The following is a 13,313-nucleotide window of genomic DNA, read 5'->3' as shown; positions in this document are numbered from 1 at the left end:
CCAATATAGCTAAACAGAAGGTTGCGCTACATATTGTGGTATTTCTCCTTACACGCTAGTTTACATAGCTTTAACAGACACGCAGCAGGCCTTCCACGTGCCAAAAAGCAGCTGCCTCCCGGGCTTGGGCCACGCAGTGAGGCGCCGCTTCCGGGTCCCTCCACTACACTGAGCATGCTCAGTGGAGAGCGTTGCGTTGAACCAGTGCAGAGTAACTTCAACTCGAGGCAGCCGCTCCTGCAATTTAGCAGTTCCGTGAACACTACGCTTTGGTGCATTGTCTCTGAGGGCGAGTGCCAAGTCACATCCCTCCTAGTGCAGCTGCGACTCATCAGTCAGGGTTTTCACAAACAATGTTTTTGGAAACCAGGTACAAACTGACCCGCTAAAGTTCCACAATGACTCTAGCTCACTACATTCTAGGGAGGAAATACCCCAGTGTTGCTTTTGTTTTTTTCTTTTCCTAAAGTAGCTTCATTGAGATATCATTATTAGCACACCGTCCAATTCATTTAAAATGTACACCTGGGGGCACCTGGGGGGCTCAGTCGGTTAAGCCTCCCACTTGGACTCAGGTCATGATCTCACAGCTCTGTGGGTTCGATCCCCACATCGGGCTCTGTGCTGACAGCTCAGAGCCTGGAGCCTGCTCCGGATTCTGGGTCTTCCTCTTTCTGCCCCTCCCCCACTCATGCTCTCTGTGTCTCTCTCTCCCTCTCCTTCTCCCCCCCCCCACCAAAACTAAACATTATAAAATTAAGATGTACAATTGACTGGGTTTTAGTATATTTACAGGTGTGTGCAACTATCGCCACAATCTAATTTTATTTCTTTATTCATTTATTTATTTTTAAATATTTTATTTTTCAGGTAATCTCTACACCCAACGTGGGCCTTGAACTTACAACCCCGAGATCAAGAGTCTCACATTTCACCAACTAAGCCAGCCAGGTAATCTTAGAACATTTTCATCCTCCATAAAAGGAACACAGACCTATTAACACTCACTCCCCACTTCCTCCCAAACCTTTCAAATCTGGGCAGTCACTAACCTACTTTGTGTCTCTAATGGATTTGCCTATTCTAGACATTTCATATAAAGAGAAGCATACAGGGGCGCCTGGGTGGCTCAGTCAGTTAAGCATCCAACTTCGACTCAGGTCATGATCTCACATCTCTGTGGGTTCGAGCCCCACATCAGGCTCTGTGCTGACAGCTCAGAGCGTGGAGCCTGCTTCGGATTCTGGGTCCCCCCCCCCTCTCTCTCTCTCTCTCTCTCTCTCTCTGCCCCTCCCCCACTCACACTCTTTCTCTCCTTCAAAAACAAATAAACATTTAAAAAAATTTTAAATAAAGAGAAGCTTGCTTCTTTCACTTATCATAGTACTTTCAGGGTTCATCCATGGTGTAAGACACAGAGAGCCTTCATTTGTTTTTACTGCCAAATAATACTCCATTGCATAGATACCACGTTTTATTTATCCATTCATCGATTGATGGGCATTTGGTTGTTTCTACTTTTTGGCTAATATGAACAAAGCCAGCCCTTCTTGGGGGTGTGAAGTGGCATCTTGTGGTTTTATTTCTATTTTCCTCCTCACGTGCCTGTTGGTGACAGAACATTCATACCTTTTTTGTTTCATCACAGTTTTCCACGATTGTCCATTTTTCATCAAACCTAGCATAAAAGTACTCGGGTTTAACTGCTTCTTCAGGTCTGTGTTTCCTTACAAAAGCATTTGTGTCACATGAAACCTATATTAAATAAATTTGTATGCTTTTCTCTTGCTAATCTGTCTTTTGTTACAGGGGCCCTGGTAGAAAATTCAGAAGGGCAGAGGGAAATTTTTTTTTCTTCCCCTACGTCAGCCATTTATGCATCTTTATTCGAGAAATGTCTATTGAGATCCTTTGCCCGTTTTGAAAATTGGGTTTTCTCTTGTTATTGAGCTGTAAGGGTCCTTTGTATAGTCTGGATACATTTATCAGATATATGATTTCCAATTTTTTTTTCACATTCATTGGGTGGTCTTTCCCCTGTCATTATGGTATCATTAGCACAGAAGTTTTTGATTTTGATGAAGTCCAGTTTATCTTTTGTCACTTGTACTTTTGATATCATATCTAAGAAATTGCCTAAGTCAAGGCCACAAAGATGTAGTCCTATAATTTATTCTGAGAGTTCTGCAGTGTGAGTCTTTCAACTTTGTTCACGATTGTTTTGGCTTTTCCAGTTCCCTTGGCCTTCCTTCCATCTGCATTTGAGGGTCAGCTTATCAATTTCTGCAAAGAAGTTTGCTAAGATTGGATAGGAATTGCACTTAATCTGGAGATCACTCATACCATTTTGTAACCTTTTTTTCCCCGTTAAATATATTGCAAGCATCTTTCCATTTCAATAATTACAGAGTCATGATATCTTTTTCTTATGTAATAATTCAACAAATATTTATTAAACAATTACAAGGCATAAAGTGGTCTGGTTGCTGGTTTATAGTGAGATGAACCAGGCACATATCCCGTCTGTGAAAAGGAACTTTCTACCTAGAAAGGAAAATAAGACATGAACATAAATATCTCTATTCCAAGTATGAGGAAGAGAGAAAATGCTTCAAAAACAGTTAGTTACAGATATGTAGGAAGGAGGTAAAGCTTCCACAGAGATACAGACATTTGGTTAGACTAGGGTCTGTCAACCTTAGCACTACTGATATTTGGGGACTATTCTTTGCATTGGGGGCTGTCCTGTGCACTGTAGGATGGGAATTAGCAGCCCTGGGCTGTACCCACTAGATGTCAGTAGCACTCCCCTCCCCCAGTCATGACAATCCAAAAATGTCTCTGGACGTTGCCAAATGTCCCTTGGGAGGCAAAACCGCCCCAGGTTGAGAACCACTGAGCTAGAACTTATATCATCATTTTTAATGGTGGTGTAGTACATCCACAGACAATCTACAATTTATACAACTGATACTTAATTTCGCGTTCTTGTTGTGTTCCATTGGCAAAGATGAAGTCAAGCTTTCGCTTTTTGCAGATGACATGATATTATACATGGAAAATCTATACCATATAGACTCCACCAAAAGTCTGCTAGAACTGATACATGAATTCAGCAAAGTTGCAGGATACAAAATCAATGTACAGAAATCAGTTGCATTCTTATACACTAACAATGAAGCAACAGAAAGAAAAATAAAGAAACTTATCCCATTCACAATTGCACCAAGAAGCATAAAATACCTAGGGATAAATCTAACCAAAGATGTAAAAGATCTGTATGCTGAAAACTATAGAAAGCTTATGAAGGTAATTGAAGAAGATATAAAGAAATGGAAAGACATTCCCTGCTCATGGATTGGAAGAATAAATACTGCCAAATGTCAATACTACCCAAAGCTATCTACACATTCAATGCAATCCCAATCAAAATTGCACCAGCATTCTTCTCGAAACTAGAACAAGCAATTCTAAAATTCATATGGAACCACAAAAGGCCCCGAATAGCCAAAGTAATTTTGAAGAAGAAGACCAAAGCAGGAGGCATCACAATCCCAGACTTTAGCCTCTACTACAAAGCTGTCATCATCAAGACAGCATGGTATTGGCACAAAAACAGACACGTAGACCAATGGAATAGAATAGAAACCCCAGAACTAGACCCACAAACGTATGGCCAACTCATCTTTGACAAAGCAGGAACGAACATCCAATGGAAAAAAGACAGTCTCTTTAACAAATGGTGCTGGGAGAATTGGACAGCAACATGCAGAAGGTTGAAACTAGACCACTTTCTCACACCATTCACAAAAACAAACTCAAAATGGATAAAGGACCTGAATGTGAGACAGGAAACCATCAAAACCCTAGAGGACAAAGCAGGAAAAGACCTCTCTGACCTCAGCCGTAGCAATCTCTTACTCGACACATCCCCAAAGGCAAGGGAATTAAAAGCAAAAATGAATTACTGGGACCTCATGAAGATAAAAAGCTTCTGCACAGCAAAGGAAACAACCAACAAAACTAAAAGGCAACCAACGGAATGGGAAAAGATATTTGCAAATGACATATCGGACAAAGGGCTAGTCTCCAAAATCTATAAAGAGCTCACCAAACTCCACACCTGAAAAACAAATAACCCAGTGAAGAAATGGGCAGAAAACATGAATAGACACTTCTCTAAAGAAGACATCCGGATGGCCAACAGGCACATGAAAAGATGCTCAACGTCGCTCCTCATCAGGGAAATACAAATCAAAACCACACTCAGAGATCACCTCATGCCAGTCAGAGTGGCCAAAATGAACAAATCACGAGACTACAGATGCTGGAGAGGATGTAGAGAAACGGGAACCCTCTTCCACTTTGTGGGAATGCAAATTGGTGCAGCCACTCTGGAAAACAGTGTGGAGGTTCCTCAAAAAATTAAAAATAGATCTACCCTATGACCCAGCAATAGCACTGCTAGGAATTTACCCAAGGGATACAGGAGTGCTGATGCATAGGGGCACTTGTACCCCGATGTTTATAGCAGCACTCTCAACAATAGCCAAATTGTGGAAAGAGCCTAAATGCCCATCAACTGATGAATGGATAAAGAAATTGTGGTTTATATACACAATGGAGTACTACATGGCAGTGAGAAAGAACGAAATATGGCCCTTTGTAGCAACGTGGATGGAACTGGAGAGTGTGATGCTAAGTGAAATAAGCCATACAGAGAAAGACAGATACCATATGGTTTCACTCTTATGTGGATCCTGAGAAACTTAACAGAAACCCATGGAGGAGGGGAAGGAAAAAAAAAAAAGAGAGAGAGAGAGAGGTTAGAGTGGGAGAGAGCCAAAGCATAAGAGACTGTTAAAAACTGAGAACAAACTGAGGGTTGATGGGGAGTGGGAGGGAGAGGAGGGTGGGTGATGGGTATTGAGGAGGGCACCTTTTGGGATGAGCACTGGGTGTTGTATGGAAACCAATTTGACAACAAATTTCATATAATGAAAAATAAAAAAAATAAATAAATGGCAAAAAAATAAATGAATAAACAGAAAATCTGAAAAAAAATAAAATTTCAAATAAATAAATAAATAAATAGTCACCAAAGTGCACCTGCGTGACTCAGTCAGTTCAGCATCTGATTCTTGATTTCACCTCAGGTCATGATCCCGGGGTCCTGGAATCGAGCCCCATGTGGGGCTCCCTGCTGTGCATGGAGCCTGCTTTAGATTCTCTTCCTCTCTTTCTCTCTCTCCCTCTTCCCCACTTGCTCTCTCTACAATAAAAAAAAATCACCAAAAAGACTTGATAAAGGAAACCTCTGCGTGAGTCTCTTTGCCAGAACACGCACAGCAAGTGATGCTGGCTCCACTGATCTGTCAGTGCAATCGCTAGAACGATCCTCAAGTACACACTAGGAAGTGCAGGTGGTGGCGATCATTCATCACTACTTCCAAGGACCAAATTTCATTCTGAGATCTAGTCTAATTCCTCACTTCTGAGATGAGGAAACTGAGGCTTGCAGAGGATAACACTTTAATTAATAGACATTAGGTTTTTGAACAGTTTTAGGCTTATAGAACAATGAAGTCCAAGTTACTTGTTTTTTCTTTCGTGGATCATGCTTTTGGTATTACATCTAAGAGGTCATCACTAAGTCCAAAGTCACCTAGATTTTCTCCTATGTTGTCTTCTAGCATTTTCCCCCAAACTTTGTTGAGGCATCATCGACAAAATTTTAAACTATTTAAAGTGTACAGTGGGGTGATTCTATACATATACATTGTGGAAGGACTTCCCCACGCCGAGTTAACATGTTCATTACATATTTACCGTTTTAACTTTTTTGGTGAGAACATTTAAGTTCTACTCTCTTAGCAAATTTCAAATATACAATACAGTGTTATTAACCACGTTGTACATTAGATCCTCAGAACTCATTCATCTCATATCAGAAAGTTTGTACCCTTGACCAACTTCTCCCTATTTCGCCCACCCTCAGCTTATAGCAACCACTTTTCTACTCTCCGTTTCTATGATGTTAACTTTTTAATTTCTTTTTTAAATTTTTAAAAATTTTTATTAGAGTATTATTTTGTTTATTTATTTTGAGAGAGTGGTGGAAGGGCATAGAGAGAATCCCAAGCGGGCTCCACACTGTCAGCACAGATCCTGACATGGAGCTCGATCCCACGACCATGAGATCATGACCTGAATGGAAACCAAGAGTCAGACACTCAACTAAATAGGTGCAGTTTATTGTACATAAATTAAGCTAAAGCATACACCTTTATTAAGAGAAAGTCAATAAATATAAATGCTGGCTGGATATTGATATCAAGGAATAGCTACATTTTTTTTGTATGTGAGAATGTATTGTTGTTATTTTGAAGTTTTTCAAAAAAGGAACTTGGAGTGCCTGGCTACCTGGCTGCCTCTGTCAGTAGAGCACACGCCTCTTGATCTTGGGGTTGTGAGTTCAAGCCCCACGTTGGGCATAGAAATTACTTTTTAAAAATGTAAAACTTGGGGCACCTGGGTGGCTCAGTCGGTTAAGCATCCAACTTCGGCTCAGGTCATGATCTCGTGGTTCACAAGTTCAAGCCCCACATCAGGCTCTGGGCTGACAGCTCAGAGCCTGGAGCCTGCTTTGGATTCTGTGTCTCACTCTCTCTCTGCCCCTTCCCCACTTGTACTCTGTCTCTCTCTCATAAATAAAACATTAAAAAAAATGTAAAACCCCTATAACACAACATCCTTGGTAAAAAAAAAAAGGAACTCTTACTTTTTTTTTTAAGGTTTATTTATTTTTGACAGAGAGAGAGAGAGAGAGAGAGAGAGAGAGAGAGAATAAGTGGGGGAGGGGCAGAGAGAGGGAGACATAGAACCCGAAGCAGGCTCCAGGCTCTGAGCTGTCAGCCCAGAGCCCAATGCGGGGCTCAAACTCACAGACCACGAGATCATGACCTGAGCCGAAGTCAGACGCTTAACCGACTGAGCCACCCAGGCGCCCCAGGAACTCTTACATTTTAGAGATGCATAAAGAAATATTTACAGATGACATAATATGAGATGTGATATGTACATCAAAATAATGAGGGATAGCAGGAGTGGATGGGGGTACAGACGAAACACCTTTGACCATGAGTGATAATTATCAAAGCTGGATGGTGTGCACATGGGGGTTCATTCAATTATTTTCTTTTGTATTTCAGTTGTCCATAATTAAAATGTTTTAAAAAATCACACACGTAGGAACTATTGTCTTTCCTCAGTTAATAAATGGAACAAGACTGAAAGCATTGCTAAGGTTTTTTTATTGTTACTGCACACCATTTTTAATTTTAAGTTTTAATTAACAATTTTTAAGTTTATTTGTTTTGAAAAAGAGAGAGAGGGGCGCCTGGGTGGCGCAGTCGGTTAAGCGTCCGACTTCAGCCAGGTCACGATCTCGCGGTCCGTGAGTTCGAGCCCCGCGTCAGGCTCTGGGCTGATGGCTCAGAGCCTGGAGCCTGTTTCCGATTCTGTGTCTCCCTCTCTCTCTGCCCCTCCCCCGTTCATGCTCTGTCTCTCTCTGTCCCAAAAATAAATAAAAACGTTGAAAAAAATTTAAAAAAAAAAAAGAAAAAAAAAAGAAAAAGAGAGAGAGAGAGTGTGTGTGTGTGTGTGTGCGCGCGCGTGCGTGCAAGTGAGGGAGGGAAAGAGAGGGAAGGAGAGAGAGAATCCCAAGCAGGCTCCTTGCTGTCACCGCAGAGCCCAACTTGGGGCTTGATCTCAGGAACCATGAGATCATGACCTGAGCCAAGATAAGAGTCAGATGCTTAACTGCTTAACCAACTGAACCACCCAGGTGCCCCAACACTTTGTCATTTTATAGTCACATTCACATCACATTCCTGAACCCCCACCCCCAATCCCTAACCCCTGGCAACTAGTGATCTCTCCTCAATTCCTAAAATGTTGTCATTTCAGAAATGCCATATGAATGGAATCATAAGGTACATAATCTTCTGTGATTGGCTTTCTCATGCAACATAATTCCCTAGAGATTCGTCCAAGTTGTGTCTATCGGTAGATTCTTTCCTTTTATTGCTGAGTGGAAATCCGTGGTATGGATGTGCCACAGGTGAACTCTCCATCTGTCGAGGGACATCTAGGCTGATTTCAGCTTTTGTCTATTACAGATAAAGCTTCCATGAACATTCATAGATGCATTTTTCATATAACATTTTGTTTTGCTACTAGTATAGTAATTTCCTCTTCTACTCATTAATCTTAGAAGACTAGTAATTTTGCAAACTTTCAAAATAAAATCTGTTGGCTTAATCAGTCTATACTTTTGAAGCATGTGTAATTTCCCTTAAGTGAAATTATAAAGTATCTTCTCAATGATATAATGAATTTCTCTGGCTTTTCTCCTAGCATATTTTGAAAAGCAATTCTCAATAGGAATTTGTAAATGACCTTATAATAATAGACCTTTTGATGACTAAGATAGGTTTACATCAAAGCTGGTTTCCTCTTTGTAATAATCAAAGGAACAATCTTGCTGTACCTCTTGTACGTCATAAATATGTATTAGGAGACAAATTTTCCAACTGATACATCCATATGCCATCACTAAGGGCCAGAGAACATGTTACAGGTTTGAAATTTGTGCCCTTTATGTCTTTCGGCATAAAGTACACTAATGATGCAATTTACGTTTAGTCACAGATATATTGAAAATTTCCAATTGTCTAGGGAGTTCTATTTTCAAAAACCACTACTGATCCTCTTAAAAGCAGAGCATGCTTTTGTCGTGGTTATTTACCTGCCACCATCTCTCAGCTCTAAACTAACCCTTTTTTACTCTACTGCGTGATGCCAGGGCTGAGACTCTGCAAACTGCTTTTCCCAAACTCCTAAGCCCGTTGCCTTTCTACTAGGTTCTGTCAATGGAAGGTTCTGATGGGAGACAGGAAGGAAGAAGGCACCTCTGGTTGCTGGCTTCTGTGAACAGCCTCCCTCCATAGCTCCAGTCTCCAGCTTCTTTCTTTCCAGACTCTTTCAATCTTCCCAGCATACCACACCAGATCGCCACAGAGGCACCAATGCTCACTGGCCACCCCTTCCTTGGTGGTCTGACCTTGAGCTCCACAGTACATCTGATCTGGGGCTGTGTGGAGTGCCTCCACCAAAGGTCCAAGAGCCAGCCAGAGCAAGACCTCTCCTTCACACTCCCCATTCTGGTAACCCCACTTCTTTCCTTTTGTTCTCCCAGCCCTGAGCGTGATAACTGCTTGCAGTCACTATATCAGCCCTAGGGGCACAGGAAGCAGTGACAAATATCTGGGTTACCTTGTCATCCCCTCTTTCATCTAACATCGATGTACTCAATTCTTCGTATTGAATATGCTTTTTGAAATACTTAGCATGGCTTTGTCTTCTGTAGCTTTTACACAATTGCAAACAAAATGTTGCCAACTTTTTTTTTTAATTTCCCCCCAACTTTTTAGTATCTTTTCTAGTTCCTTTCCAACTATAAGGGTCACGTTCCTTATTCACGAGAATCTGTGGTTGAATTCAGGACTTGGAGCTGGAAGGGGATAGGGTTAGGTGACTATCGGGGATTCTGTTTGCATGCAACAAATGGACTCAGGCTACCTCAGGCAAAAAGGGAATCTATGGAAAGATATGAGGAACTCACAGAATCAAAGGAATCCATTTGGGAAAGGTGAGAACCAGAGCCATTCCAGAGATCTGGGAAGTGGGAACCAATGGAAGGCACCTTGAGGTATTTACAAGCATGACTCTATGGAATCCACATTCCAGGAAGGGTGTGGCTGACTGGCCCCACTGGGGTTAAGTGCCTACCCTTAGGCTGGTTGAGAGTGGGGTATCTTTTTTTTAATGTTTATTTATTTTGAGAGAGAGAGAGCTCTCCAAAGTGGGGGAGGGACAGAGAGAGAGAGAGAGAGAGAGAGAGAGAGAGAGAGAATCCCAAGCAGGCTCTGTGCTGTGAGTGCAGAGCAGAAACCAAGAGTCAGACGCTGAAGCGACTGAGCCACCCAGGCAATCAAATCGGGGCCCCAACATGGAGCTTGATCTCACAAACCGTGAGATCATGACCTGAGCTGATATCAAGAGTTGGATGCTTAACTGACTAAGCTACCCAGGTGCCCCCACGGTGGGGTATCTTGATAAACAATCCTACCAGCCTGTAAGAAGTGTGAAGGAGGAAGAGGAGCTCAGTCAAAGAAATTTAGCATGCTACTTCCTGGAGAAGGAAGAATGGATGATGGCCAGCAATTACAACCAATTTTCACTATTTTGAACTTCAGAAGCAGTCTTTCCTTGTAAATTACAATGCATTGTGTACTAAAAGGTTGAAGAAAAGAACAATGATCTTAGGGTGGAATACTCAAAGCAATTTTTCTAAAACAAGGTTCTATGTGTGAAGTCTTGTCATCACTACTTATGGACTGGGACAGACCAGGAGGAGTTTCCTATTCAATATTTTTCGTTTGACAAATATTTATTTACTCCGCCCCAGTGATTCTAAGTCTAAGCCCCAGGGATTCTGGTCTAGGTCATTTCCTTTACTCACTGTCACCAATGCAGAGCTCATGTTGCTTAACATTAACAGCCAGTACAACGGGATAAGCTAGCCTTTCAGAAATCCAGAGGGACACCCACAAAGGTTAAATATTAACACATTTATAAGTATAAAACAATGACTTCACTTTACCTAATATCACAATAGTAAATGAAAACAAAAGTACAAGTTCAAACAAGTACAGTGTATTCTATTTTATAATAATTTTCCTTCAATGTCCTCTTACACAAGTGCATTAAACAATATTTTAAGAGAAATTAGTTAGAATTCTATCACACCAAGACCATTCATTTGTGTGCATTACTCGTCAACCATTTTTTATATTTTTTTTCTAAAATGTGGGGGGGGTCCCTGCTTTTAAGAGTAATGTCTGTCCATTGGAGATTTTTTTTTAAATATTTATTTATTTTGAGAGAGAGAGAGAGTGAGCACACAAGCTGGGGGAAAGGCAGAGAAAGAGGAAAGAGAGAATCCCAAGCAGGCTCTGTGCTGTCAGTGCAGTGACCGACGTGGAGCTCGACCTCATGAAACTGTGATATCAGCGTGTTGAGCAGAAACCAAGAGTCAGACGCAACCGACTGAGCCACCCAGGCGCCCCTGGAGAAGTTTTTAAAATAGAGCAACATATGAATAACAAAATAACCATCATTCAAAATACCAGTAACCAAGGCATGATAGTTATTAATATTTTCTGTATCTTCTTCTGCTCCTAACAATTTGGATGAAATTGGTATTCTTTATGCTCCCTTTTGCTCGTGTGATTTTCAGATTTCTCTGTGACGAGCTTTGTTTTTGTAATAAGAAAAAAAAACAATAAAAGAATGTATAAAATAGAAGGGATATATGTACAAAAATAAAGGAATACAGAGCAGGAGCTCTGTATGTCTTATTTCAGGTATCTTCAGTTCCCAGAACAATGCATGACACACAGTAGGTATTCCACAATTTCTTTGAATGGCTAAGATTTTCACCAAAAATGAGTGAAGATTGCTTATGAACACAGAATATCGAGGTATTATTTCCCTCTCTTGTTTCTTTTGGTAAACAGTTCATTCTATCACATAGGATCCATTTTGCTGTCTTAATATAAGGCCAATTGAATTCAAATTCCAAGTCCAACACTCACTAGCTATGTGACCTTGGCGAAAAACCACCATTCTCTGCCTGAGCTTCCTCACGTGGTAAGCACTGGTCCAGGTTGGGAATATAACAAAACACAGACCCTGCAATTTATGTTTTTTAGTGTAGGGGGAATAACCTATGAACAAACGTTTGTCAGGTGGTGATAAGCGCTATGAGAAAAAAGAAGATAGAGTAAAGGGGTTAGAATGTGATTACCTGTGGGGGTGGATGAGGGCGTGTTGCTATTTTATAAAAGCCAGGGACTGGCTAAAGGTTTCAAAAATATCCAAGTGTCCCTGTTTTTCAAACTTCAAGTTGTGACTAAGTGCGATCACAAAAATCAATGTATAGGGTGATCTGTATATTTCTCCAACAAAAGAAAATATCAGACTATATCACACATAGTAAAGGTCAGTACGGTTCTGTGTAACTCATTTCAGTTTATACACAAGTATAATAGTCTGTAAAACACTGTAAGCATGGAGAAAGTGGCAGCTGACAATACAGCCACTTTGATGTCAACAGTCTTAGAGAAAGTTACCTAAACAGAGCATCTTCGGTAAGAGAGCATACTTTGTGCATGTACCTGTTGGTGCCTTACTCATTTAGCAGACCTAGTTGAGTGGGAGACAAAGAGAAAGTGGGAGAAAAGATTAGGACTGGAGCTAAAAAGTTGGGGTGAAAAACAAAAGCAAAACTTAACGGTTAAGCAATTTGAAGGGAAACATTAATTACTGAGGCAAAAAGATACCTGGCCAGAAAAACCAAAGACCAAAAAAATTAGAGAAACAGAATCGACAGATTCTACTTAACAACAACAAAAAATCCAGTTAATAAAATATGTTGTACATGATACTTTTGGATTAGGTGTATGATAGTGCCTGAATATTTTCAGAAACTCCCAAAATATCTGCTTCATACGCCCCTCTCTGACCCTCAGGTGGACGGTATAAAGATTTTAAAGCCATATGGTCTGGGAAGATTTCTTTCAACCCTCTACACATGTAATAAGTTTTGGAAATCATGCCTACCCATCAGATATAAGTAAAATAGATTAAAGGGAGACTGGAAATTGTCCGCCAAGCCTTCTCTTGCCGTGCACATGAGGATGTTCCCATTGAAGCAAAGCCATAAGACAATTATTCTAGAACAAGGTGGGCAAACTAGGGTCCTCTGGCTAAATATAACCTACCACCTGCTCTAGTATGACCCACGAGCTAAGAATGATTTTTCCATGTTGATGTAGTTGAAAAATAAATCAATATTTTGTGGCACGTGAAATTGATGTGAAAATTATTTATATGAAATTTCGGTGTCTATAAAGTTTTATTGGAATAGATCCAGGTTCATCCATATTGGCTGGGGCTGCTTTCTCACTATAAGGTGGCAGAGCTGACTGAGTAGTTGCTTCCAACGCCTGAAATATTTACTCTCCTGGCCCCTTGCAGAAAAACTTTTGCCAACCACTGTTCTAGAATATGAAAACTGTACTATTTAAACGCCCTTCCAACCCTCGTCCCTTTCTAGTCGCGGCCCCCCCTCCCCCGCCCGCCCCTGCCCCAGCTTTAGTCTCTTAGGCCCGACACGAAGGCAGAGT

General features: G+C 41.0%; 1 protein-coding gene across 1 annotated transcript in view; it reads right to left on the bottom strand.

Annotated features, from left to right (window-relative positions):
- Positions 1 to 2,477: 2,477 nt before the first annotated feature.
- Positions 2,478 to 13,313, bottom strand: part of TXLNG (taxilin gamma) — a 92,142-nt gene continuing 81,306 nt past the window's right edge. The window contains exon 11 of the mRNA XM_030304725.1: positions 2,478 to 2,544. Coding sequence (XP_030160585.1) covers positions 2,492 to 2,544 — 53 coding nt within the window. The 3' untranslated portion in view covers positions 2,478 to 2,491. The remainder of the gene's footprint in view (positions 2,545 to 13,313) is intronic.

The sequence above is a fragment of the Lynx canadensis genome, chromosome X (assembly GCF_007474595.2).
Source record: "Lynx canadensis isolate LIC74 chromosome X, mLynCan4.pri.v2, whole genome shotgun sequence".
Taxonomy (NCBI): Eukaryota; Metazoa; Chordata; class Mammalia; order Carnivora; family Felidae; genus Lynx; species Lynx canadensis.
The sequence above is the reverse complement of the archived record's forward strand: the minus strand, read 5'-3'. Positions and strand labels throughout refer to the sequence as shown.